This window comes from Porites lutea, chromosome 13, assembly GCF_958299795.1.
Source record: "Porites lutea chromosome 13, jaPorLute2.1, whole genome shotgun sequence".
Taxonomy (NCBI): Eukaryota; Metazoa; Cnidaria; class Anthozoa; order Scleractinia; family Poritidae; genus Porites; species Porites lutea.
This window is the reverse complement of record NC_133213.1, coordinates 5,170,194-5,194,666: the sequence shown is the minus strand read 5'-3', so window position 1 is coordinate 5,194,666 and position 24,473 is coordinate 5,170,194. Positions and strand designations below refer to the sequence as shown.

Below are 24,473 nucleotides of genomic sequence, written 5' to 3'. Positions count from 1 at the left end.
ACTGACAACACTCCATGAATGAACCAATTTTGAGAACATATTGTCAACAACAGCCAATCAAAACTCATATACGGTTGTTGATATAGCAACTCGCGTAAAAAAATTTGAAAGGACAATGGCGTCTCTTTACAGTCCGTAGTAAGAATTTTCACTGATCACGGGTGGCGCTCGCAAAAAGGGCAATTTTCCTGCATTTTGGAGCTGAAACGGATCGAAAACTCTCAATTTTGCACTCATTTTGCATCGTTCCTGCGATCGCACTTCCGAGTGACACCTTTGCAAAGACGCTCGAGGTAAGTGTGAAAATTTTCATTCAATTATGCTTGGCGAAATTTTGAAGGGTAGATCTGACCGAAACGGTGCAATACTGCAATAAGTTGTCCTCGAAAGCAGCATCTTCGGTGTGCATCTACTGTGTTTTAAAATCAAATCTTTTTAAAGATGTTTATAGAGTGTTCGATCGTTCCGATGTAGAAGGACGATGCAGGCCTGCGCCAGCTAAAAGTACAGTTGTGGTTGTAATGAAAAGTAACAATAGTACAATAGTTCCAGTTCATAAACAACGTAACCGGCCGGTTGTTGCTTGTTTGAAGATTCGTGTTCTTGAATTTGATGGAACTTATTTGTTTGTTTCTTTGCCTTGCAATTTTTTCGAAAGGCAAAATGACCATCGGGGATTCCCCCAGGATGCAAGGGACTAGAATATTCCCCTTTCATTTTTTGAGGTCACTGCCGTTCAGTTGCTGTTGTCAACTCGATGATGTACGCACTTTTTAAACTTTTCTATCTGTTGCACCGCCTGGAAATTGCAACAGCTTTTCTTGCTAAAAAGACACGGAATTGACTAAATTAGGCTGCATTTGGGGGCGTTTTTGGAGCATTGATTTCTTGCAGAGGCCTGCAGCTAATCGATCCGCGATAAAAAAATGATGACTCAATGACATTCCTTTACACAATACTAAACCGCAACGAAAATCTGTCTTAGCAAGTCGTTCTCTTGCTTCAATATCATATGATTTGCTTAACTTGCTCAGGGCCAGAGACATTCCGTCACATAGAGTTAGAGAACGGTAAAGCGTTTTTGTAATGCACTTTATTCGCGTTTTACAACATTCCATGGCGATGGCGAGAGAAAGGCTCCGTGTTTATAACAGAATTGCTGTACTATGTGTCCTCTCGGACTATATTGTGATGCTAATGCATGTAGGCACATCAGGTGAGCTCTTCCATTGTGTATTGTTGTGGTGTTAAAAACAATCGGTTCTTTCATAGTTTGATAATGAAGCGGAAAATAACAATTTCATTCAAAATATACTCTCGTCACAAACTTGCTCACCTTTTAGTTTTATGGATCATGGGATGACTCTAGCGGAGATGGAAAAATGACTGTGGATTTTTTAAATAGGTGCTAAATTTCAACGCCTTTATCAGAAGCCAGAAAAGCAAGGAATCTTCAGATTGACCCAACAAGAAATAGCCGATCTTTGATGTATGATTGTATGAGATGGTTCAAAAACCTAAAACAAATCACCAATGGTTCAAGAGCCTCTCTTTTTAACGGTCATGCGACGCGCTTAGCCACTCGACACAGAGACTCGCGTGCAAAGGCCGTATAATGTTAAATTCTTTTAAACTGAAGGAATAATTTTAAGAAAACATTCAACAAAGGTTTGTTTTAAATCGAGCCAAATCAAAACATGTTACATAACCGTGGTTAAGGTAACAATTCAACTAAATTAAGTCGCCAACACGGATTTCGATCCTGGACCCATCGCGGGATGGAATGTAAAAGTTAACCTTTGCCCATTTTAATACGTGACACTATGCCATTTTGGAAGAAGTAATTTTATAGCAAGAGAGTATATGTTCAGACCAATTGATTTCGATAATGGCGATAAGAAAGTTATAGCAACGGTTTACCTCCTTTGAGTGAATTGATAGCAGAAATACGACGTTTGAAGCAAAGTGTACAAATGACTACACTTCCAGTGACTCGGGTACACTAGTCCGAAGTGTTCAGAATTAAGTGAATAAGACTCTAACGGATTTTTCGATTACAAATGTAGCGGGAACTAAGGTGCACTTCCGATCTTTTTCAGGACCCCAGTTCCCAGGTCCTAGTTAGCCTTGTAATGTTATGATAAGCATCGGGTCAGCATTTCTTTCTCCCTATTTTAAAGTTGGCCCCTCCGGCAAAACACGCCAGTACAGTAATCGGTTGAGAACGGTTGAAACTTTCGGCTTGCTTTGGCAAATTTGTAATAGCGGTATGTTCCTGAGCTTGTGATTGTCATAATTTCATGGAAATCATGCTTTGAATGAACATTCAGGTTTCTTTACTGTGTGTTCTCCTCTTTTACGCTTTTATGTAAAAAATAGTAATAATTATAAAATATATCCTTCTTCAGGCAACAAAAATCATTTTTCGCGTGCTCGCTTGACTCCCCGAAAATTGCAAAGAAGGTTATACTGCTACAATATTTACAGGCAGCTATCCGTTTGATCCTTGCGTATGTTATAAAAAAAAAATTGCCTTTTTTAGATCACTTGATCTTGAGTGCTTAATTTCCGTCACATAACTGATTGTTTGAGCCGCCGTTTACTTTACCAGCTCTTTTCTACTCAGTATAATTTACAAAAAAAGTCGATCCGAAAGAATTTTCTTGGCTTTTGAAAATATATATATTTTCTAGTTTCGAGAGAACAAACGTTAATATCTTCTAGCTTCTTTTGAATGCTAATAGAGGGATTGAAAACGCTTACTGGGTAATTAGGACGGTCTACAATCTAAGACTATTATAAACTTACGAATTTAGATGGCCAAATTAGAAACCAATAGGGTATTGTATTTATTCACAGAGGAGGCAGTTCCAAGGTCGGAACTAACACAAAACTTTTGAATTTTCGGAGCAAACTGAATAGCGGTAAAGCCGCTGGCCCTGTCCTGATCATTCATGAATCTTGAATTTAGTCATGGACTTTTTATGCAAATCCGTTTGCAAGCAGGCGGACAGTATATTCCACTGATGTTTGCTTCAAAAGTAGGTCGGTTTATAATTAAGGGCGATTTTTATAATTCAGATTCATAAACATGTTGTGTTGCAGTTGTCATGATCGATCCTGACGTGCTTCGAAGCATGTGTAATGAGTTATAAAGCGGTCTTTGACTTAACGGGCACCATCAAGACGCAAAATTAGTAGAAACAAGCAAGCATGGGCTGAGAAGTTCTGTCTCAGAAACTGGGGATAGCAAAATTTGAATGCGTTTTCTACCGAGGCCACCTAGTCACAGAAAGCTGCCATAAATTTATCATTGTATTGTTCATTTTATTTCACCTCAATTTTAAGGCAACATACGAGTCGTCTATACGGTGTTTATGCATGAAGTACTCATTCAAATCTAAGACATGCCGCCTTTCTAGTATCTAAGTTTCTTCTTCTGTGTTCCGGCCAATATATAACCAATCCTTCTTTCTGCTTTTTTGTCAATTTGTTTAGGAGCAGTCAAATTATTATATATATAGATATAAGATAAGTAATAATCCGACGTAGAATTTTTTTTTATGACTCGCAGGTCTGGGACCCATCTTAATACACTCAGTTCAGTCTGTTGGGTCGAACTAAGGTGTGACCATATTACTGAGAATAACTCGAAAGAGAGTATTAGAGAGAATAACTCCTTTTTTTGTGTTTGCTCACTAACAGAAAAAAATATAATAATTTGAACAAAAATAAATTTACGAGGAACTTAACCAGTAGTTTTAAATAGACGTTGACTTGTAGTTTGAATGTCGACTGCAACAAAGAAGACGATGTCACTTTGAAAGTGTCCTTCGTGGATTAATTTGGTCTTCTAAAGAATATTTGTTAAAGTATTGATATTTATTTATTGATTTTGTTTTAAATACAGTTTAACAAAATACATCTGGTCCTGGAATTAAATTTTTGGGATTCACACTGTGTGCACTTATAACCAAACTAGGACTTTAACTTCCTCGAGTCAAGAAAACAAACTCAGTATTTTTTACCATAACTTCTCCCGGCATTACGTTTAAGTTGATAAAAAGGATGAAACATTTAGAATTTGCTAGCTGCGTCGAAGATCTCAGCTAAAAGACAATGGGTCGGTTATTACTTAAACGAAATCTAATTTAGACCGCGGACAATCTTAGACACTTAGTGAGTTATTTCACCAAAAAAAGACAAATGCTTTTCCAGTCTACGCTATATGCTTTCATGAAATTGTTCACGATAAACGGTGTTTACATAACAGCGATTGGCAAACTGAAATGGTTTTGTTAAACATGGGCTAAACTCCGTTTGAATAACTTAACTTTATAAAACATTACCGTTTCAAAGAAACGCGTTCATTTTGAAACAACGTGAAAGCTCGACTACCTTTCAAGAAACAGACGGAAACAAGTAAACAGTTTAGCAAAAAAACAAACAAACAAACAAACAAAATAACACCATCAAAAAAGAAAAATATCTCACTCATATCACCTGATGCCTTCAAGTGAACAAAAACTAAACATGCACAAGCATAAAAGAATGTTTTTTTGGTGTGTTTGTTCGTTTGTTTTTAGTTCTTTCAGATCAGAGTTATCTTGACCATACAATTAGCCAGGTAAATATAGGTCCTGCTTTAATTGGAATTATTGTCCTTGTCCATCCTTCTTTTTTTTCTTTTTTTTGCTAGCCGGCCGGCCGGCCGGCGATCTTGAAATTTTCATCTGTTCGAGCTCGAACTCCTCGGAAACAAAATGTTGAGAAAATCAAAAGTTTTTGTCGCAAACAAAATAGGATCCAACTTGAGTGTAAGACACCGTGTGATTTGTTTTTCCTTTCTCATTTAACATGTTAACTTTTACTTCGCACTAATTAAACAAAAAATAACCACTTAATTGGCCAATTTTTGTACGTACAATATACCCGGGCGTACGAAGGGCAAACTCTTATAAGCTATAGAGGCACAAGATGTCTGAAAACGTTATACCTTCTTGTTTGTTTTAACGACCGAGTCAAAATATTATTTTTTGCCCATATTTAACTGCTGGAAGTTTGTGGGTCCGCACAGGTTCTTCTATGGCACTTATAACCCGCGGTGAAATAAAGTTCGTCAAACAAAACAAACCTTATCAAATGTTTTTTTATACCAGTTAGGGACTATAAAAAACAACAGAAAATAGAGAGATCAGAGTCTTTCTTGTTTTAAGATTTTATTATCTTTCAAACTTGGCTGTAGGATTCCGAGCTAATAAAGCATTGCATGTTTTATTTTTCTTCCGTTTTGATTGGCAGGAAAATCGCTGTGATCAGCTTAATTTTGATCGCAGTCACAACCATCACGTCACGATATTTTAAAATCAGTAGTTGCCTATTGTAAAACAAAGGATGCTCAGGAGATGTGTAAGTTTTTCAAGATCAAAAATCCCCGCAGCACAGATACAGTTACTGTAAGAATTACTGGCTGACTCCGTTTTTACTATTAACAACATTTGAAATACTAAAGAGCTTTCTTAAACGCGTATCTAACACGTTTTAACTTGCAATATTTAAGTCAGGAACGAGACACAACAAAAGCTTAAAACTCATTGAACGAGTTCCTTTAAAAGCTATAAGAATGTATCGATGATCAGTGATTGGTTCTTTTAAGGCGCTTGCGTTTTTTTTTTTTCGGCAAAATCTTCCACCTGAGAACTTTTGAACTACTCATATGTCCCATGCAAGGTGCCATCCCTTATAGCTGAGTCAAAGGATTTTGTCCTTCGATCAATAGCTCTAAGTGTGCACGCTTTTCGATGTAACTGAACTTGTCAACACATAACTTTCGAAAAGCACAAATCCGGAAACTTGTCTGAGTGTTTTTCTTCTCAGGAAAAAGATTAATCTTCATAAAAGCCTTTCATGCCATTTTTTGTTGTTGTTGTCAACTAATTTTTTAAAAAAATTTCAGAATGGAAGGGGAATTTGGTTCAAAACTGCTGTTTAATCGAAAGTATTCTAGAATCCTTAATTTTTAATTGTATTGACTGGCGCGTGTCGATGGGAAGTCTATTTTCGGAACAATAGCGTTCGTTGCATAAACTTAAGATAATTCTATAGTTATCCTATAATGGCTGGAGCGGACAGGCCCCTGCAAGGACCTGGATATTGCTGAATTTAACAATGCGTTTAATTTCTGAATGTTGATATCTTTTGAATCTCGTCTCCCGTTTAACAGGCCGGGAAAAATAACGTGGAGAAATTCGAAAAGGAAGCAGCACAAAATATGAGGTTAGGAAGGTTTAAAACGTTTAACGTTTAATTCCTCGAGTGTCTGAATGATTTTTTGCAGTGTAATCATTTCAGCCTGCCGGTCGTCATTTCCCGTGTCTCTCTGAATTTTGCATGTGACTACTTTACAGACCCGCAAACATCTATAAGTTTTATTTTGTTAAAATCATTCACTTCGATATATCAATTTGCGCGATCGTGCATACGCAAGTAAACGCCTGCGGGAGATAAAATGGGGACGACCTCTCGTGTTATGGGGCGATAGATTTCACATTTATTTGCCAGAATTTACACGTTTTCTTCGACCACGATTAATTGTTTATTATTCTTTATCGTTATCCTTTACCAGTGAAGTCGTTCAAACGTACCGTTGCCGGCGAACGATCATTAGGCAAAGCGGAAAAGCTGTGCTGGCGAAACTAAAACTACAAACGTTAGCACAATTTTAAGACCTCAAGTATGAAAAGAATTTAATGAACTGGTAGAGCCTCTTCTGAATATAACACGTCTTATATGGACTTCTGGACAGTCAATTATTTTTCAAAGCAACACTGCATCGAGTGATCAGTAGATTTCTTTTGGAGGGTAAGAGATTAAAAGTTTAATTTCACTTTCTTGAAGAGACGGCCATAATGATATCGACGAAATTAACTTTTTGGTCTGTCTGTGCAGGATATGTTATTTACACTAATATTTGTTAATCTAAGAATGTCAGTATCTGAACGTTTAAGATAATTGTCTCGTTCCTTTCACAGTTGCTTAAGTTGAAATTTGCTTGTTCTAGGGAATTATATATAGGTTGTCAGTCATTAAGACTGGCTGGACCGTCTTTTCTGATTATACCTCAGTTAGTTGAGTATGTCTGTCTTACGATCGGTGGGCCCACGTTCGTTTTTTACTGCCGGACCAACACTCAGAGCTTTAAATAATGAGGAGAAACTCTGACAATTGTTTCATTTTCTGGAATAAAGTCGAAAAACGGTCGGCCCCGTATCAAGTTACGGTTTCACTTAATCCGACTCTTCGAGACACAGGAATTCATGGGAAGTAACAATTCTCTTTTAGTGACCATCTCTTCTGTCCATCTCATTTATAGACCCATTAGCTCATTAAAGTCAACTCTAAACTGCACCACAAGCAGTCTTGCACGCAAAGGCCCCCCAGGGTGCTGTGAGTCATCCATTAAATATCGCCCTTTGCAAGGGTATCCGGATCAGATGAGGGATTCTGGAATCCAGGAAATTTTTGCTTTTAAAATCCAGAGCCTGGGTTTGGAAATCCAGAATTCAGGTAAAGGAATCCGGTATCCCTCTTGAGGGTGAAATCCGGAATCTAATTTCCACTGACCAAGAATCCGGAATTTTGTACTGGAATGAGGAATCCAGAATCCGTGCTGTGGAATCCAGAAACCAAGCCTGTCTTGGATTACGTTACATGGAGCGATAAAAGGCTTCAGGGAAGTGGATCATAAAACATATTACATTTATTTTGATTCTGAAAAAACTAATAAGCAGAGGAAGCAAATCCGCTACAAAAAGAGTTGTTTCTAAGAGTTAACAGTTTACGCTACAAGAGCTCTTTCAATTCATTCCAGAATTAACCCGTTGATCATTTCTTGTGGAGCCTGTTTACAGCTGAGTAGCCGATGGCGACTATAGACAGGGTATTTCGATCTTGTAATTTCTTGACAGACGGATGTGGTGTTAAATGGCCTTAAAACATGGACTTTTCGGTGAGTTTTAGGCAAAAATCTCCATGGTCCAATTTTGTATGGAAGGTTTTCAGGGATTATTGATCCTTTTTGAACTAATAGACTCCTGGTGGAATTTGCTACCATGACTTTAATGATAAAAATGATATCCAAATTTTCCTTATTTCCAATTTTCCCATTATCTTCTTGAAATCCTTCCTCTTTTTTTAATTTTATTATGTCACTGTTAAGCTCTTAGAAATAAATTGATGTTTCTAAGATGACTGATGATGAGTTTCCATTTGTAAATCTCGTGGAAAGTGCGAATCTAATTTCTGAAAAAGCTTACCTGAAGGGCCATGCAAGGCACTGGCAAAATCTGATTGCTATAACGAAGCGAGTTTCGTTATCATAGTATCGAGGCTGTTTTTCAGTATATTTTAATATTACTGGGGCGAGAATACTGCTCCGCGTTATGAAACAAGACTTCATCAAATAGCGATTTGTTGTACCATCGAGGTTTTAGATCTTTTTTTTGACAAACCTAAACTCCTATCTTCAAATCTCGCCCTTCCCATAATGGGAAAAAAAAAACGAAAAATTACCCTCGTCTTCCATATCATTCCTTTGCAAGTGGAGTGCTGCCACCTTGATTAACCGTCTTTTCTTCGGTAATTATTGACAATTTCGTCGGGAAACTCTCAGAGGTCCCGCTTAAATCTTCAAGTACAACGTCATCCTTCTCTCGTGAGTTTTTTTTGTCCACTGAAAGAGCGTATTCTTCCTTCCCACGGTTGAACAATTCGAAGTTAATTCTATTTGCATGCAAAAGCGCTTCAACTCCACGGCTTCAATCTGTGTTCATCAATCACTTCAAAACTAACCGCTCCCTTTTCATTGGCACGGTTAGTTTTAGATCCTCGAGCCGAACTAAACAGGAAAAAAATTCCTCGGTGTGTGGGCATTTTGAGTCTGACACCATTTGAATAAAAAAGTGTCTCATTTTCAATGGCAACCGAGGAGCATTTGCTCTTGAGGCATCATAGTTGTGATTTTCTAAGTAAGATTTCCTTAATTGTTTTAAAGTTTATTTGTTTGTTTTTTTCATTTTTCTGAGATTTTAGTTCCTCATTTTTTAATTAAATTAACTTTTTCCTGTTTTTATCATTATCATTTTTTTTTGTTTTGACTATGCTTACTGGATACATTTTCCGATGTCTGATCATTTTCCATGTGAAAATCTCGTGGCAAGAAACAACACCCTTCTGATGTTCCTGTCCCTCGATCGGTTGCTTTGTTATGTTTTTTTTTTTTTTTTTTTTAGCTGAAGGATGAAAATAAGAAAATAAAATTCATCTAGGATATTATAGCGATTATCATTTCATCGGAGTCGGCCTTCATAATTCTTAATCGATTGAGCAATTTGTGGCTTTTAACAAATGTATATATCACTCAGTTGTGTGATAGGTGATGGTTATTCTCAAACTTGCAGTATGTTTTTATAGAGCGTTATTCACTAGCCGTTTCTGAAAAATTATTGAATCAAACCTTCTGAATAAGGCTAAATCTATTTCGTGGGCAAACATTGCTATTTCATCACATCTGAAATAAGCAACGTTTCGGTGGAGCATTGAAGAGTTTGTATGTTTGCCTTCATTAAGCAACCATGAGTAAGGTTAAGATCGCTCACGCTTAGATGTCGTCGAGGCATTTTAAAGGTAGGCTTTAGCTGGTCTTTAATGGCTTTGGAGTTATTTTTATGACCGAAAATGATAAGAAGACAAAAGATGGTCGCATGGAAGCATTTTGAGTTCATCCAGGGGCACCCAACGACAATTTTCGGAAAATATCTGTTCGGAAGACGATTTGAGATCTAGAATTTTCGGAACATTTGTTGTACAATTTCTTGCTTTCCTGCCTCTCCTAGGATTTCGAATATCTAAAAAACGGTATAATTGCCCATTTTTAACGGATTTTTACCCTTAAAAGGTCACCTAGAATTTTCGGGAGCCTTTTTTCTGGCTGAAATTTTCGAAAAGGTAAGTTTTAATCCCTATAATTTTCGGATCACTAGACTTTCAGCTAGGAAATCCGAACAGATGAAAAATTTTTAGGGGATAAAAATATGCCTATATCTACCGTTTAAATACTAAAATACGTTTAACAATGCTATGTTTAAGTGGTTTTGAACTATATTCTCGTTGGGTGCCCCTGTTCATCTTTGTGGCTCTATTTGAGCTCAAATGTTTAGGAAGCTTGCAATACAATTCAGTCTGGAAATTCCGCAGAGAAGTCTCTCCATCGAACTTTTCAGTGCAATAGCAAACGTTATAGTATTGGAAGAACACTCCACTTCCCCACTCCCCCAGGCAAGAACATTTCATCTGATGGCAGGCATTTGTCCCTAGCTGTGATATGATTTCTTCTTGTGTACATTCCTTGCAAGACCTAGGTTCAAAATGCCAGTTTCGGAATGAGTATAGTTGTCTGGCAAGGAAAGGTGGATCAGTTCAGCACATCAGTTCAGTAAAGCCACATTATAGTGCTGTATTTAAAAATCTGAAATTGGTGTGCCTTTTTACACTTCTTGAAATTGAACGGTTACATTTGGAAAGTTAAAAAGAATGTTATCGTTTATGTACGCCTCAATCTCGACAGACTCTAGTTGCTTTCATGGACGCACTTCACCGTTTTGAAGTGAATTAAGTCAAAGAGTGTTTTCCCCCGTCAAGCTTGTCAAAATAAGCTGCTCCCTTTGTTTTAGTTCTCTGATGTGTAAGAACATTTTTGGAATTATAATTTCATTGCTATACTTGGGGAACCAAATCGATTTTTTGAGTGCATGATTCATTACTTTTTTCATGTGCAAATCGCGTGTGAAGAAAACAGAATTGAAAAGTCCTCACCCCAAATCTGCTTTGGTGAGAGTGATTGAGAAGCTCAAAGCCTCACAATTTGTTATAACACAAAGTAAAGGGCGTTCCTTTTTGTACGGTCGAGTATGACACCTCAATCTTTTGTTCATTTATTTTTTTCTGAAAAGCTTCATTGCTTGCCTTTATTTGTTCTTCCTTTCTCTACCTTGATTTTTTGCGATCTCACTTCTCTGCATTATAATGTGTTGGATGTTAAAGCAATTGTGTCACAGTTATTAAGCCACGCTTAGTCAATATTCTGCAAATGTGACTTTTTATCCCAGATGAAGCAGAGTAAAAATGCTGAGAGAATTCTGTGACATTCCCTTGAAGCTTTGGGGAGCTTACTGACGTCTGTCATACTACCTTATGTAAATATCCTGTTTGCTGTAATAGCCACTCTTGCTTTTGTCCTTTTGAAGCAATAAGTAATATTCAGAACGAGAAAATGCATTGTCAGTTCCGATTGTCACATTATTCTTTCATGAAGGGCCGTACATGAAAATGACTAAGCAATATGTATGATCAACAGTTTATTCTATGCGTGCAACTTTTGGCTGTTCCCTGGGCTTTATAGCAGGGTTCATTATTCTAAAGCTGAAATAATACGAAAAAATGTTCGTTTATGTGCATTTTAAACTTACACCATGTTCTTCATCATTTGGCAAACCGACCCAAAATAAAAAGGTCTTTAAAAAAATGGCAGATCCACGAGACTGAAGGGATGATGTTTTGAAAGGAGGCTGATCATGACCTTCAAAGGGGTCCAGCTAGTTGATCACTTCATCGTCCTGGAGAGATCTAAGCAAATCCTATCTGTATTAAGATTTATAAAACTTAGAATATGTTCTGTATAGGTAGTTGGAATGTAGCCGTAAACAGGAATGTTTGTCAATTCCACCTAGCTAGTCACTTGGCGTTGGAAATGTATAGTAGGGTCGATGGGTATTTTCCTTGTGACATTAGCCAGCCATAGACCATTTCTGGGAAGCATCCCAAGCAAAAGTAGAAAGTAGTTTTTTTTTATAATGGTGAACAGTTTGTTAAAAAATGGAGATAGGAAATTCTGTTTATAGTTATTCGTTTCTCGTTAAGTGTTAAGGGGTATTCTACGAACATGGTCCATTTTTTGGCAGACCATTCAAATAAAACCTCAGTCTGATCTTCGGGGGTTAAGTTTCACGGTAAATTGCTATATGTTATATCTTTAATATTGTCCAATTTGAAAGCTGGTACTTTTGTCGAATTTGTATTGTTTACACTCTAAGGTATTCATTTATTATTTATAATTGTCACAAATTTCGGAACACAGCGTTGGCCATCATGCCACCGAGGATAATGATCTCTTGATCGGAATTTGATCTGTGCGGCTCTTTACAGGTCTTGGTCTCCTCGGTTTCTCAACTAGAAGATATAAACCCAAATTAAACCAGTTCTAAAATCAACAGTGAATTTTTAGTCCACCGTTTTGTTTATCAGATAAGTGGACTTTCTCCGTTGTTTTTGACTCCCGTGGAGAGAAATGATATTTGATTCCAGCTCACAAAATCAAGGTAGTGTATGAATTAAAGCTCGAAAAGGGTGAGTCATGATGTCTTTTGATAATCTGCCACATTATACAAAACTTTAAATATATATATATCAAATAATATAGTATAGAAAGAACAAACAAAATTGATATACGTGTCCTAGTCTGCCTTTCCATATATCTAAGAAATTGTTGTCTGCTCGAAATGCCTGATCATAGTTATATGAAACGATCTTAGATGAAACGATGAGGCAGAGAATTACCATTTCAAGAAACTTAAACGGGCATTGCCTTTTTTGACTTATGAGCACTGGATTGTTCATAGAATAAATCTTGTCTACTATGGACACAGTTAGCTTGTGTAATCTTGCACTTCCTGTCAATATTTCAATTTTCAGAATAGAACATTAAGCAATGCCCCTTCTGACTGTCATCTGTTCTGTGGATTTTAGATGGCTGAAAATATTGATATAAATATAAGTTCACGCAAACAAGTCTTAACTTTAGTTGAATCGGGAATACACGCCGCGGATACAGAGTGTTGGTGTAGACAATACTTGACTGTATAACATATGGATGATATTGCCCATCAAACCTTTTTTTGGCTGCCCTTCCGTCAGGCAGTTTTTAATACATGGCCATAAATGTTTGTTTGTGACAGACCTGTTTGACAGTCGAATCACCCTTTAAGAATAGGTTTTGCATGCACCGTCTAAAACTTTAGGTGTGAAATTTTAATAGGATTTCTATCTGTCTTTTCGCTAAGAATTTCAAAAAAAGTTGCTTGGATGTTCCGCGTGTGACGGTAGGGGCCTCTCTAAAATCCTCCCCATCTCGAACTCGGAAATGGTGTCCCCATCCAAGCTATTTTATGGATTTTTTGACAATAAGCTACGCGATTAAATCTACAGCTTTCACTTTCTTAATAACTGGACAAACTAACAGTGGTGAACGCATGTTCTGGTTCACTTTTTCAGCTAGTCTGAAGAAACTCTTCCGTTAGTGATCATAGTTCTTCTCGAAGCAAGGTGGACGCCATTTTTGACCATTTTTGACAATTAGACGAACATTTACGTGCCTGAAATGCTGGGTCTGACCCTTGGATATCTAAGATTTTGACGACAAAAAACGCAAATGGGTGTGTGTCAGTTGAGTAATATACTAAAAAACGACTGAAACTGACTTCGGTTGGTCGACTGAAGTTGGAAAACGCAGTCATGGCGGTGATTATTTTTAATATTAACAGCTTTTGTGATATTTTTTGGATACAGGTTAAACACTCCTGTTTATTCTTAGAATTTTACTGAACCAGCAATTGAAATTTGTCAGTTCATTAGAAAGTCAGAAACTGTCTGAAATTTTGGACTAAACAGGGTCTTGTATGGAGAGGGTCTAATTGGCTAGTTCTAGCTCCTACTTGCGGGTTGTTACTGTAAAGGGTAGTATTTTATCCTATAATAACTTTATACAGCGTCTTTAAAAGTTTGAGGTCAAAGTATTGTCAGTCAAATTAGTTTGCTAAGGCCTAAGGGAACGCACACAGATTTGGAAGCTTTAAACTTCTAAATTTTTATTTGAAAATGAAAGAACGTGTATGGACACTTATAGAGGCCCTTACACGCTTGCATTTGACATTAAAGGGTTTTCGCTCAACTGAATATCAGCAGAAAAATCTTATGATCTTGGGTGCAACGTGGAACGTCTCACTAGTGGGAACCTGTATTTTTTAATGTAGTCTCAACCAAGTCACGTGAAAGAGGCAATTCACGTGAACGACTTACAATCTACGTGATTGCAGTCAAGATTCTCAAGGTATTACTGATTGAGATAGCAAGCTACAATTAAATGCACTGTAGGTGGGTTTTAAGCTATTGGCTGCGACAATTATAATAAAAAATCACAACTTATGTGTTTGAGGTAGTATCATTTACGATCTGTACTGAAGTGGAATGTGTTTCTACCCCCTTAAATTTGCCAGTCTTTTCCCTTGACAGAGACAAGAATAGAATGTGTAAATGTTTTAGAAATCCCAATGTTTTTTTCGAAAACGACGGCATTGTCCTTTTTCTATGAAGATGTAACAAATAAATTTTACCAAAGAGAAATTATTACCAAATAAAAACGAATTACTGGGGCTTTTACCAATTAAATGTTTGACCAAATTGTAATGACTTATTCGGTTTGCAGAAAATGAAGACGTCTACTGAAACATTTTTAAAAATCACGAACTATTAAAACTCGTTTAGGCAAACTTCTAGTCATTACACTTTGCGTGACCTGTGGGTGCATATGTTTGACTGAAATCTCTGAATCCTACTTGACTGAATTAAAAAAAGGGGGCATTTAGCAGCACTCTAACTGCAACATGCTGTATTGTGGTTTTCAAGTTTTATCTAATATTTTGAGCTTGGACATGAAGCCCTTTAATATGACATTCATACAGAGTTGGCATTTGTAGTCATCAAGCATTATCGAACTGGTAGATGGCTTGCTTGCATGACAAGATTTGAGCTGTCAGAGCAAAAGTGAAGCGTCAGTATTTTTTTCTAAGACTTGTTTTTGTTAAGACAGGTGGCTCCGACCTTTGAGTAAAGAGCTGAAATGTTAGCTGATTAGCTCTTCAAAGCCTGTGAGCTCAATAAATAAGTTTAGTTATGGTGGATCTAGTTTGAACAACGTACTTTCAAACAGCTTAACTCCAAAAAAAAAAAAAAAAAAAAAAAATACCGACTTCTTTTTTTTTATGTATTGACGTGTTTGACTTAAACAAAACACATCTTCTATTTTGAAATGGAGAAATATCTTGCTGTCGAAAACGGTAGTTCCCGTTCTGACGTTTTTGACTTCGCATTGTGAACCAAGTTCTTGGACTGAAATGAAGAGCGTCTTCCTAATTTTTCCCCTAAATTATTTGAGATTTATTGTAGGTTTTTCAATATTTCCTCCATAAATAATCTATGTCAGTACAACTCCCTTTATATATGTTTTTAAATAATATTTTAAGATGCAGAAATTGAAACTATGTAGCATATAGGTCCATGCATAGATGTTGCCATTTTAACGGAAGATATTCCGGGTAAGTTTCCTGTGCCAACTGTTAGCTTTACTGCACAGGGAGGCTGCTTAAGCGAATCAGTAGGAGGGCAAAAATTTATTAAGCTTACGTGTTTCCTTAAAAAGTATTTGAATACTAATTTCATGTGATATTCTCTTGGTATAGATCCAGCTATTAAGTTTGGGCGTAGAACCCTTGAGTGTGACATCATTTTGTAAGTCCTTGAGCTATACTGTCTTTAACATTGTTTATCTAATCACTTACAATGAATCACTTTGGCAGCATGGATGGAACCTGTGACTTATCAAATAGAAGTCATCGGGCAGTACCTTTGTTTTTTTTTATTTTTTATTTTTTTTATATAGTTTTTTCTTTGTGTAATTTCGTTATCTACAACTTGGTTAGACTGTGTGTGAAAAACGTCGAGTCTAGGTGACACTATCCTGCTGAATAATTCTAACCACTGGCCATCATCATGACTTCCAACGTCAGTTTGTCATTAAAATTCGGAAGTGTGCTTTCAACAGTAAACAGCAAACCATTGCCTTCTTATGGCATTGTTCGAACTTTAGCCCCCTGTATCAGGGAGGTAATGGGTTAGACGGAGAACATGAAATTTTCTCGTGACTACAACGAGAAAATAGAAATTAATTGTTGAATCAATTTTAGGTCAAAAATTGGGGGCCAGTTTAAACACGCCCCATTTCCATACATTCCCCAATATAATCGCGTGCCCACAAACAACTCAAACTAGTCTTCACGCTGACACCTATGGAGCTGTTGTAAAGAAAACAGTCCATTGTACTTACTGCCTACGTATTTTTTTCTTTTTGTTTTAGAAGAAAGGCCTGTTTCATCCATAGGCGTCTGTCAAAATGCAGCCTTTTCGAAGGGAAAGACACAACAAGCCCCACAAGTGCAGGAGCTGCCCCAAGTCGTTCAAGAGTTCTAATGGTTTGAAATACCATTTGGATAAGGTTCACATTGATGAGAAAATCAAGATGGAGACTGAATGTGCAGAAGGTACAAAAAACATTTTCGGCAGCTCTTTGTTTTTAAGCATAACAAGCCGGGTTTTTTATACTTTGATCTCAGCAAAGGTAGTGTCCTTACACCAGCGATTGTCACTGATAAACCCAGAGCATACACTAAGCTACAGTTCGTAAAGTGCCTCGATCAAAACTAAGAAAACTAAAACTGCAGGTACAGCTTTTTATAGCTGCCAATTCTCAAGCTTACTTTCTAACGGTATAACCTGCCGCCAGTTTGTTCCTAGTTCGACTTCTCATCCGCCTGATAAGGGCGGATCCTTATCGCACACAGCAGACAGCTGATCAGTGTCTCTTTCATAACTGCGGTTAGTTCGCTTGTCATCAATTCAGTAAAATAATGGTTAAGTCATGATACAGTTTATAATTGTTAACTAGTGATATTTTAAATGGCTTATAAGTTTATCAAGATCTAGATATATAAATCATCAAGGTATTCTGCCTTGCGTTTGTTGCTTTTCGGTCATATTCCTAAAGCTTCGAATGAGGTAGTTTGCTTCAATTTCGTGATGACCAGTTTTTGGTGACTAAGATTTCCCAAACAATACTTTTGAACATGTTTTCACACCTTTAGATTTTAAAAGATACCAGAGATGTCACTCCCTTCTAGACCGAGACTTCAGCTGATAAGATCTATCAGTGACGAGACAAAGTGCCAAACAAAAAAAATATAATAATAGTAATAAAAAAAAGCACTTGCAAAGTGTCTCAGAATTGTCCCTCCAGCGCTAGTATAAATCAAACGCTGCTTTTTTGTTGTCCTGTGTTTTTTTTAGTTTTCTTTTGTTTTGCCTCTTTTTTAATCATTGTATTAGATTGTATTTCGACGAGTCCGTTGGCTCTCTTTTCTATTGTTTAATCACAATTATAAAATTCAATAAAAAACTAGTCACAATCAACTTTGAGAGCAGTAAGTACAAAAAAGATTTTCATCTTTCTCCTCCAAATATTTTGTTAGTGAGCCATGTAAACAACTCAAGGAAATTTTGAACACGCCCTCAATTGTGCAATAAAAGGAATTACTCATGTTTCCGCGCTCCTTGGAGGACTACGCTTGATATTTTTAGGTGATAAAATGGCTATTTTTGGTTATCAGATCGTAAGGTCTAGTTCAAACTATATCTACTCGTGAAGCGAAAGTACCGGCCCACAAACATTTCTTTCAAAGGCCATTGGTGAGCTTGCCAAGTTTAGGATCCCTACAGCGATAGTCTCATGCCAAGTGTTGAGATGTGCTGTGGTTAATCTTTAGCCAAGCTTTAAGGGGAATTTCCCTGTTATTTCATTTCTTATGAGTTTTGGTGATTCAGATGGTGTTTATCGTATTTATTAACCCACAGATGATGAATATGCCCGGGCCAGACAATTTAGTGGTGGCTGTGAGGGATGTTTCTTTTTGTCATCCAGTGCCCATTTATCTGTCACGCGCCTTTTGGGTTTTTGTTCGCTTTGAAAAGGAACTCGTTCAAAAAAGCTCGAACTAATGGTTCAATTTTTTTTGGCTTTTGTTGGTGTTGTTTCCAATCTGTAATCCCCATTAGGAAGAAAAAAAAAAACAATGAAAAGGAATAAACAGTTGGTAATACTAAATTCAACAATCTTCCGAGAAGAAGATGAACGCCATGAGTATGATTTTTAGCTTAAAATTCATAACCTTATTTAAGCTTGAGACAACTTACCAATGACACGGTCAGTTTCTGAAAGAATGTTACTCATTTGTTTTTATTGTCTTTCCTTCTTTCTTTCTTTTTTGTTTGTTTGTTTTGTTCTCTCTCTCCCTCTCCGTTAATAGCCTCGCCATTGTTGAACTTTGCTATCCGGAAAGAATCATTTAATATAATTCAGTCTTTTGACAGCTGACTTAAAGGCACTTAAAAGTATCTAAAGGCCGTCTTTGAGTGTGATTATTCCAGCTCACAAATGTTGTAAATGTAAAGTCAAGTAGAGAAGAGTTTATTAAGCTTTTAATTGAGTCACTGGACGCAGGGGTGACCCCGTCCTCCTTATCATGCGATAGTGTTCTTTAGCACTAAATTTCACCCAGTTTACCAACTTAGCTGAGTTTTGCGAAAGTAATGGTTGGAGTGAATTTATTAATTAAGAAGTGCCTCTGTTTTCTAACAAAGTATTAGTACGCTTCCCGAAATTACAATAGGTGAGAAGATCCCTACGTCCGTTCAGGAAAAGAATTTCCCTGAGATGAAAACTTTCACCTTTTTCTCGAGCTCCACTTCTCCTGGCGCGTACTCGCTAGCAGATCGACTACGATTATATTCGATGACTTTGGCCGCTTAGGACTCAAGGCTTTCAGTTAAAAAAACACGATTGAGAAAGATTTGTTTGCAAATCCCTGATATGTCTCTACATGCAGAGATCTTTACTATTTTATTCCTTTGTTTACTTCAGACTTAAAGGCACTTTCTACACAACACAACACTTTTTGCACAACTTGTCTCAATCCCATCTCAGAGTTTTTAGCAACACAGTGACAAATGGAAAAAAGAATAGTTATTATAACAAAATAGAATGAAAGAAAAGAGAGAAAATGTTGCTGCATTTGTTCATCTTGATCTTTTTTACTTAGTTCTCGACACGTTCATTATTGTGGTGTTTTGTCAAAATATTTGTATGTCTATCAAATTTATAGACACATTCTTGGATCTCTGATTTCGTCTTGTTCGACATTTCTTAAGGGATTAAGCATCCGACCTGTTTATCATGCGGGATACAAAGAAGGGGAATTAATATAAACAGCTTCTTAATGGTGTCGAATTTTTGTTTTCTACGCAGAAAAACCGAGAGGAATGCAAAACAAACCTCGGTCTATTCCTCCTGCTTTGGACTTGTCTCCAGAGGTCAACCTGCTCAAAGAATTTGCTGTCATTGCCACAAGTCCTCAGAGCCCATTAGTGCAAGAGGTCAGCGGTGAAAGCATGGATGTCAGGTGCAGCGATGGCGATATTTCCCATCCTCAGGTAACAAACCCAAAGCAAATGGTATGTCGTCTTCATTAAGTAGCTGTGTTGAAATTTAGCACAAACGCAGTGAATTCTGAGGAATATTTTTGGTCGTACATTTCTTCTCTTGGATACTGAGAAGTTTTCCTTATAAAGAGTGTGCAACTCTGATATTTATTGACAGACTCATTTGCGCAAAGAATAACTTAAGTATGCTTATTTAAAGTAAATAGGAAATCAGTGATTTTTAGTAATCTAGCTTTTCATTCCCTTTGATACTGGGGACTATGCTCAAATAACAGTGAATAACTATTATATTAGTCGATAGTACCATTTTCGCAAAGATCATACGGGCTAAAGTACGTTTCTGTAAACTGAATAAAATATAATGAAAATGACTAGGGGGTAGATGGGAAGAAGGGAAGATTGAGCAAATGTCTTACAAGTCGTAAGTGCCACTTTCGCCAATCGCTCCGTCAAGCACCCCGGAGGGGCACCGTAAATCCTCTAGTAAGCCAGCTTCAGAGCCCGTTACTCATTTCTTACCATCATCTTGCTAGGATTTTCAACCCAGAGAATGGCCATGTGTCTCACAGTACATCCCAGATTCTCCAACGCAGACACTATTGCAAGCCTTGTCTGCGGCGAAATGGCGATGCTTTTTGGCCGCGACCCGGATAAATTTCCCAGATGAAGACGGATGGACCTGGAAAACCGTAGATGACATTGGGGTGGAGGGAATATCCGAGGATCTCTTCCAACATGGACTTCGGGTGGTCGGTATGGAAAGGATTAGCAGAAGACATGACGAAAACAGCGTATGTTGTCTTTTTTTATTGGAATTTTGTAAAAAAAAATGTTTTCATTTCGTAAAAAAGCTAGTGGGAAGTGTCTTCAGTAGTGAATTTTGAAGTGCTACACTATCATGGGCGGATTTAGGGGTTGGCTGAGGGGACCGTTGCCGCCCCTTTGTCTGTCAAATTTTTTATTATGTTTGAAGACTTCTAAGTAAAATAAATAGTATCTATGTAGCTGGTAAGCGTCCGCCGCTTTCTGAATTTTCTGGATCCACCCCTGTACTTCTAATTATTTCCTTCAAGAACTCGAATTTAACCCGTAAAATGGTTATTGTGTTACGTGTCTCAATATCACATTAACATTATGGTCAATTGTGCAGAAAAATCACCGAGTTGTTCCTTTTCATTTGCTTTATTTTCAGGATGAGTTTATTGTATCTTTCCAATCGTGCAACAACGAGCAGACGAGCCTACAGGCTGAGATAACCACCGACCATCCATTCTACGTTAAAGGGAAAGATGGGGAATTTTGGGCGTCACTCAATCCTTGCTCAAGCGAGTTACACCACGGAATAAGCTGTCAGCCGCTTGAATGCGGTGATGTTTGTATGTTGCCGTATGGTCGGGATATTGTCGGATACCTTAGTGGGACGCAGTGGGATACCGACAAAACCTCGTAAGTACTGGCACCCGAAACGCAATTCCCCTTTCAAATATACCTTATGTCTTACAGTATTGTCTTATTTCCTCTCTTTGTGTAGTATAGAATAACGTTCTTGCCCGTCTTGGCATGTCTTCCCTATTCGAGAAACTAGTAGGGGAATGGGTACAAGCCAGGAGCCCATAATTGGGCCCATTATGGGCTCCTGGTACAAGCTGTGGGCGCTACGATTTCTGGGATCATTTGGGTGGGCAAGCGTTACTTATGATTGGTTAATAGTTGCCTTGAAGACCATCGACCAATCATAACTAACGCTTGTCTTGTCCACCCGAAGGATCCTAGAAGTCACTGTGCCCAAAGCTCGCACCCATTCTCCCTATAGCAGTTTCTGAACTGGGAAGTTTACGAGATGGATGTCACGAAACTGATCAATCACAACTTATTTTCAGGTCTGAGTTCACCGCGATGTCAACCGCTGCACTGACGCTGAGCTGTATGGCCAAGGTATGTAAGTCTTTTAAGTTTTGGTGAGGGTTAACGCAAGGGCCATAATACACCCACATTTAGCGAATACATGTACATGATAAGTTTATTTCTTTGTGTTCTCAAGGAACGCAAAATATCTTTCATGACATTTTATGCCAAGTTTTATCCTTAAGGTTCTCTATAGTACCCTTCTTTCAACCTGACACCTCGTGACTACAGCATTTGAGACAATTTTGGTACCAATGTTAGGTTTTAAATTTATTTCAAATATAAAAGGATAAACAAGAGCACAGACATCGCCGAAGCAAGCTTCTCTCTGAGTCACGATGTCCCGGAAGCATAATGAAAAGAAGCAGCATGCAACAGTTCTCTAAGAGACCTATGAATGCCTTCATGCTATTTGCCAAGCGCTTTCGAGTGGAAATCACTCAAGCCCATCCTGGAAAAGACAACAGGTAAGAAATTTGGTGGGCGCAAATCCCAAGGTCTCTTTAACAAAACAATTATCATATCCTACTGTCATTATTATTATTATTATTATTATTATTATTATTATTATTATTATTATTATTATTATTATTATTATTATTATTGCTCCAGTGAGAAATCTGACTGAAAGTAAAGTTTTCCAAAATTGGTTTACATTTTGGGTAACTGGACAACTGGAAAGACCTCCTGGCCAAACACCGTTTACTTTGACTTGAAATACGAGATCAAACGAATTTGTAGTTGTCCATCAGTTTAAGTCATCCCAATAGTAGTTGGTGTACTGGGAGCAGTATCGAGAGGATTTGGAGGGTGGCTGAGACAGTTGGGAATGCCACATTGCATGGAACGTTTATCGCGAGGACCTCACTGGTGCGCTGCATACTTAATCATATTAAGGACAGAACAAATGACACGGAGTATCCTAGGTCACAGGCTGTGACCCGATACTCTGCAACATATCTTGCATAACGAAATGATAGACCTATAATAATGATAATTATAATGATAATGATAATAATATACTAATAACGACATCGATAATATGTTAAAAAGACGAAAAATAAAAAAAGAAAATTAAATAAAGAAATCTGGGGTGGCTTGGTTATACTTTTGACATTGTGTAAAAACCTGAAGTGTAAACTCTTTTATCAGAGCAATTAGTGTGATCCTTGGTGACAAGTGGAAAGCAATGAAGCAAGAAGATCGCAAAGAATATGTGATACAAGCAAAGCTCTTGGCAGATGAACACAAAAGAGTTAATCCAGACTGCTGGAAAAGGAAACGAAACTCGGAGGTAACTGGCGTTCAATTCCATTAGTATAGGATTTGTAGGCACCAACTAAAACTGAGACCAAGTTGCTAGAGGACATTTGCCTTGTGCCCTCGCCCCTTCCCTCCCCCCCAAAATCAATTAACAATTAATGAATAAGGCTGAGTATCTTATGAAGAATTATGGAGATCGAGGAGGGTGTTATCCGTCGAGGCCGTAGGCCGAGGCGGATAACACCCTCCGAGATCTCCATAATTCTTCATATGATACGAAAGCCGAACTCAATAATTGTTTTATTATTCATTCAAAATAATTCCTAGATTAAAAACATGGCTAAAACATGCTTACCTCCATCGATCCATCGATGTTAAGTTTATCTTCGATAGTGCACGTTTAGGTTTGTCCAGCTCCGCAAATATCCTCTAAATAGCAGATGTCGTCCTTCGAGTTGTCTTCTTGCTGTTCTTGCCATGTTTTTAGCTATTTTTCGCCTAGTTCTTACTCTTGAAACGAGTGAAATGTCCACCATTTTTCAAGTTCACAATCAAAACAACTCAACCTCGTCCCCAGGTCTTCGCGGTTAACGGTGCCTTAACCAGTGAAAACGCTGCATTTTCGACGTCATTTCCTCGTTAAACACAAAATTCTTCCAAATTTGGTCATCAGTAACTGGTTATGGTGAATTAAACGTGTACTTTTAGCCAATCAGAATCGGGAAAATATTTTGAATGAATAATAATTATAATTATAAAATAATCAATTTATTAAATAACCAGACGTGTGATTTAATTAGCAAATAAACCTACCGTAATCTTGAACAGATATAAATAAATCTTTCTATTGACTCTCTTTGCCTTACTTTTCTTTAGAGAACTTTTGACTTGTGCTTTCGTCCCTCCTCTCCCTCAACAAATTAGTATAGGTAATAGCATGATTAGTAGTGATATTTGGCATAAACACCACGAGTGATATTTCGAAATTGTTATATAAATTTGAGACAATTTTGAAATATCACTCGTGGTATTTAATATGCAAAATATTACCAACAAATCATGCTATTATTTGTTTATACTACTACCCACAAACGGTTTGTAATTTTCACATGTAGGTATTTCAATTAAGCTGAAATACCACTGCTCTGAGCCAATCAAATTGCAGAAATTTCTCATGTAGTAGTATAAATTAATTAATTGATTAATTTATTAATTTATTGAATAACCAGACGTGTGATTTAGCATATAAAGAACCTACCCTAATCTTGATATAAATAAATCTTTCTATTGAATCCCTTTGCCTTACCTTTCTTTAGAGGACTTTTTCTCTCCTCAAACCAATTATGTAATTGATTATGATAATTAATTAATCAATTTATCAAATAACCAGACGTTTGAAGAAGCCTTTAATAAACCTACAATGATGTGGATATGTGTTAAATCTTTTTGCCTTTAGCTTTTTTGTTTTTCTTTCAGGGGTCATCCAAGATAAGTTACCGACGGCCATAAAGGAGTGCTTTCTTTTTTGATCTTTAGATGATAATATATATTTTTTCCTAGATGTTTTGTAATATATTATATTGTATATTTTCGCTAGCCCAACTGTATTTTGTTTTTTCGTATGAGAAAATGATGCAAGTCATACTATGTATGGCGTATTTAATGGCATTCTAAGGTGTAAATAGTTTAACTTAGTTGTGAAATGCTTTTATTTGGGTAATGATTTCTATAGAAGAACGAAAAATAAGTTATTAGTTAAACATGTGAATTGCAGCAACTTAAAGTAAAAGCAAAGGCTCTAAAGAATG

The 24,473-nt window shown here is 37.2% G+C and overlaps 1 protein-coding gene across 5 annotated transcripts; it reads left to right on the top strand.

Annotated features, from left to right (window-relative positions):
* The first annotated feature begins 125 nt into the window (after nucleotides 1-125).
* Nucleotides 126-24,473, top strand: LOC140922256 (HMG box-containing protein 1-like). Of its 5 annotated transcripts, none has more exons than XM_073372255.1 (10): nucleotides 126-293; nucleotides 15,630-15,678; nucleotides 16,304-16,487; nucleotides 19,304-19,488; nucleotides 20,031-20,288; nucleotides 20,690-20,943; nucleotides 21,378-21,432; nucleotides 21,691-21,869; nucleotides 22,555-22,696; nucleotides 24,142-24,473. In XM_073372255.1, exons 3-10 carry the CDS (start codon nucleotides 16,340-16,342, stop codon nucleotides 24,172-24,174), a joined length of 1,254 nt encoding a protein of 417 aa, XP_073228356.1. In that variant the 5' UTR covers nucleotides 126-293; nucleotides 15,630-15,678; nucleotides 16,304-16,339; the 3' UTR covers nucleotides 24,175-24,473. The 5 variants fall into 5 exon arrangements, with proteins under 5 accessions (XP_073228356.1, XP_073228359.1, XP_073228355.1 ...); XM_073372254.1 differs by lacking the exon at nucleotides 126-293 and adding an exon at nucleotides 968-1,216; XM_073372256.1 differs by lacking the exon at nucleotides 126-293 and adding an exon at nucleotides 6,106-6,276.

What these genes read in the sequence shown, in the direction of transcription:
- LOC140922256 (XM_073372255.1), top strand. Translation starts at nt 16,340, where the DNA reads ATGCAGCCTTTTCGAAGGGAAAGACACAACAAGCCCCACAAGTGCAGG. An exon ending in TGGGATACCGACAAAACCTC is followed by an intron (nt 20,944 to 21,377) that starts GTAAGTACTGGC and finishes ACTTATTTTCAG; the next exon opens with GTCTGAGTTCACCGCGATGT. An exon ending in CGCTGAGCTGTATGGCCAAG is followed by an intron (nt 21,433 to 21,690) that starts GTATGTAAGTCT and finishes CAAATATAAAAG; the next exon opens with GATAAACAAGAGCACAGACA.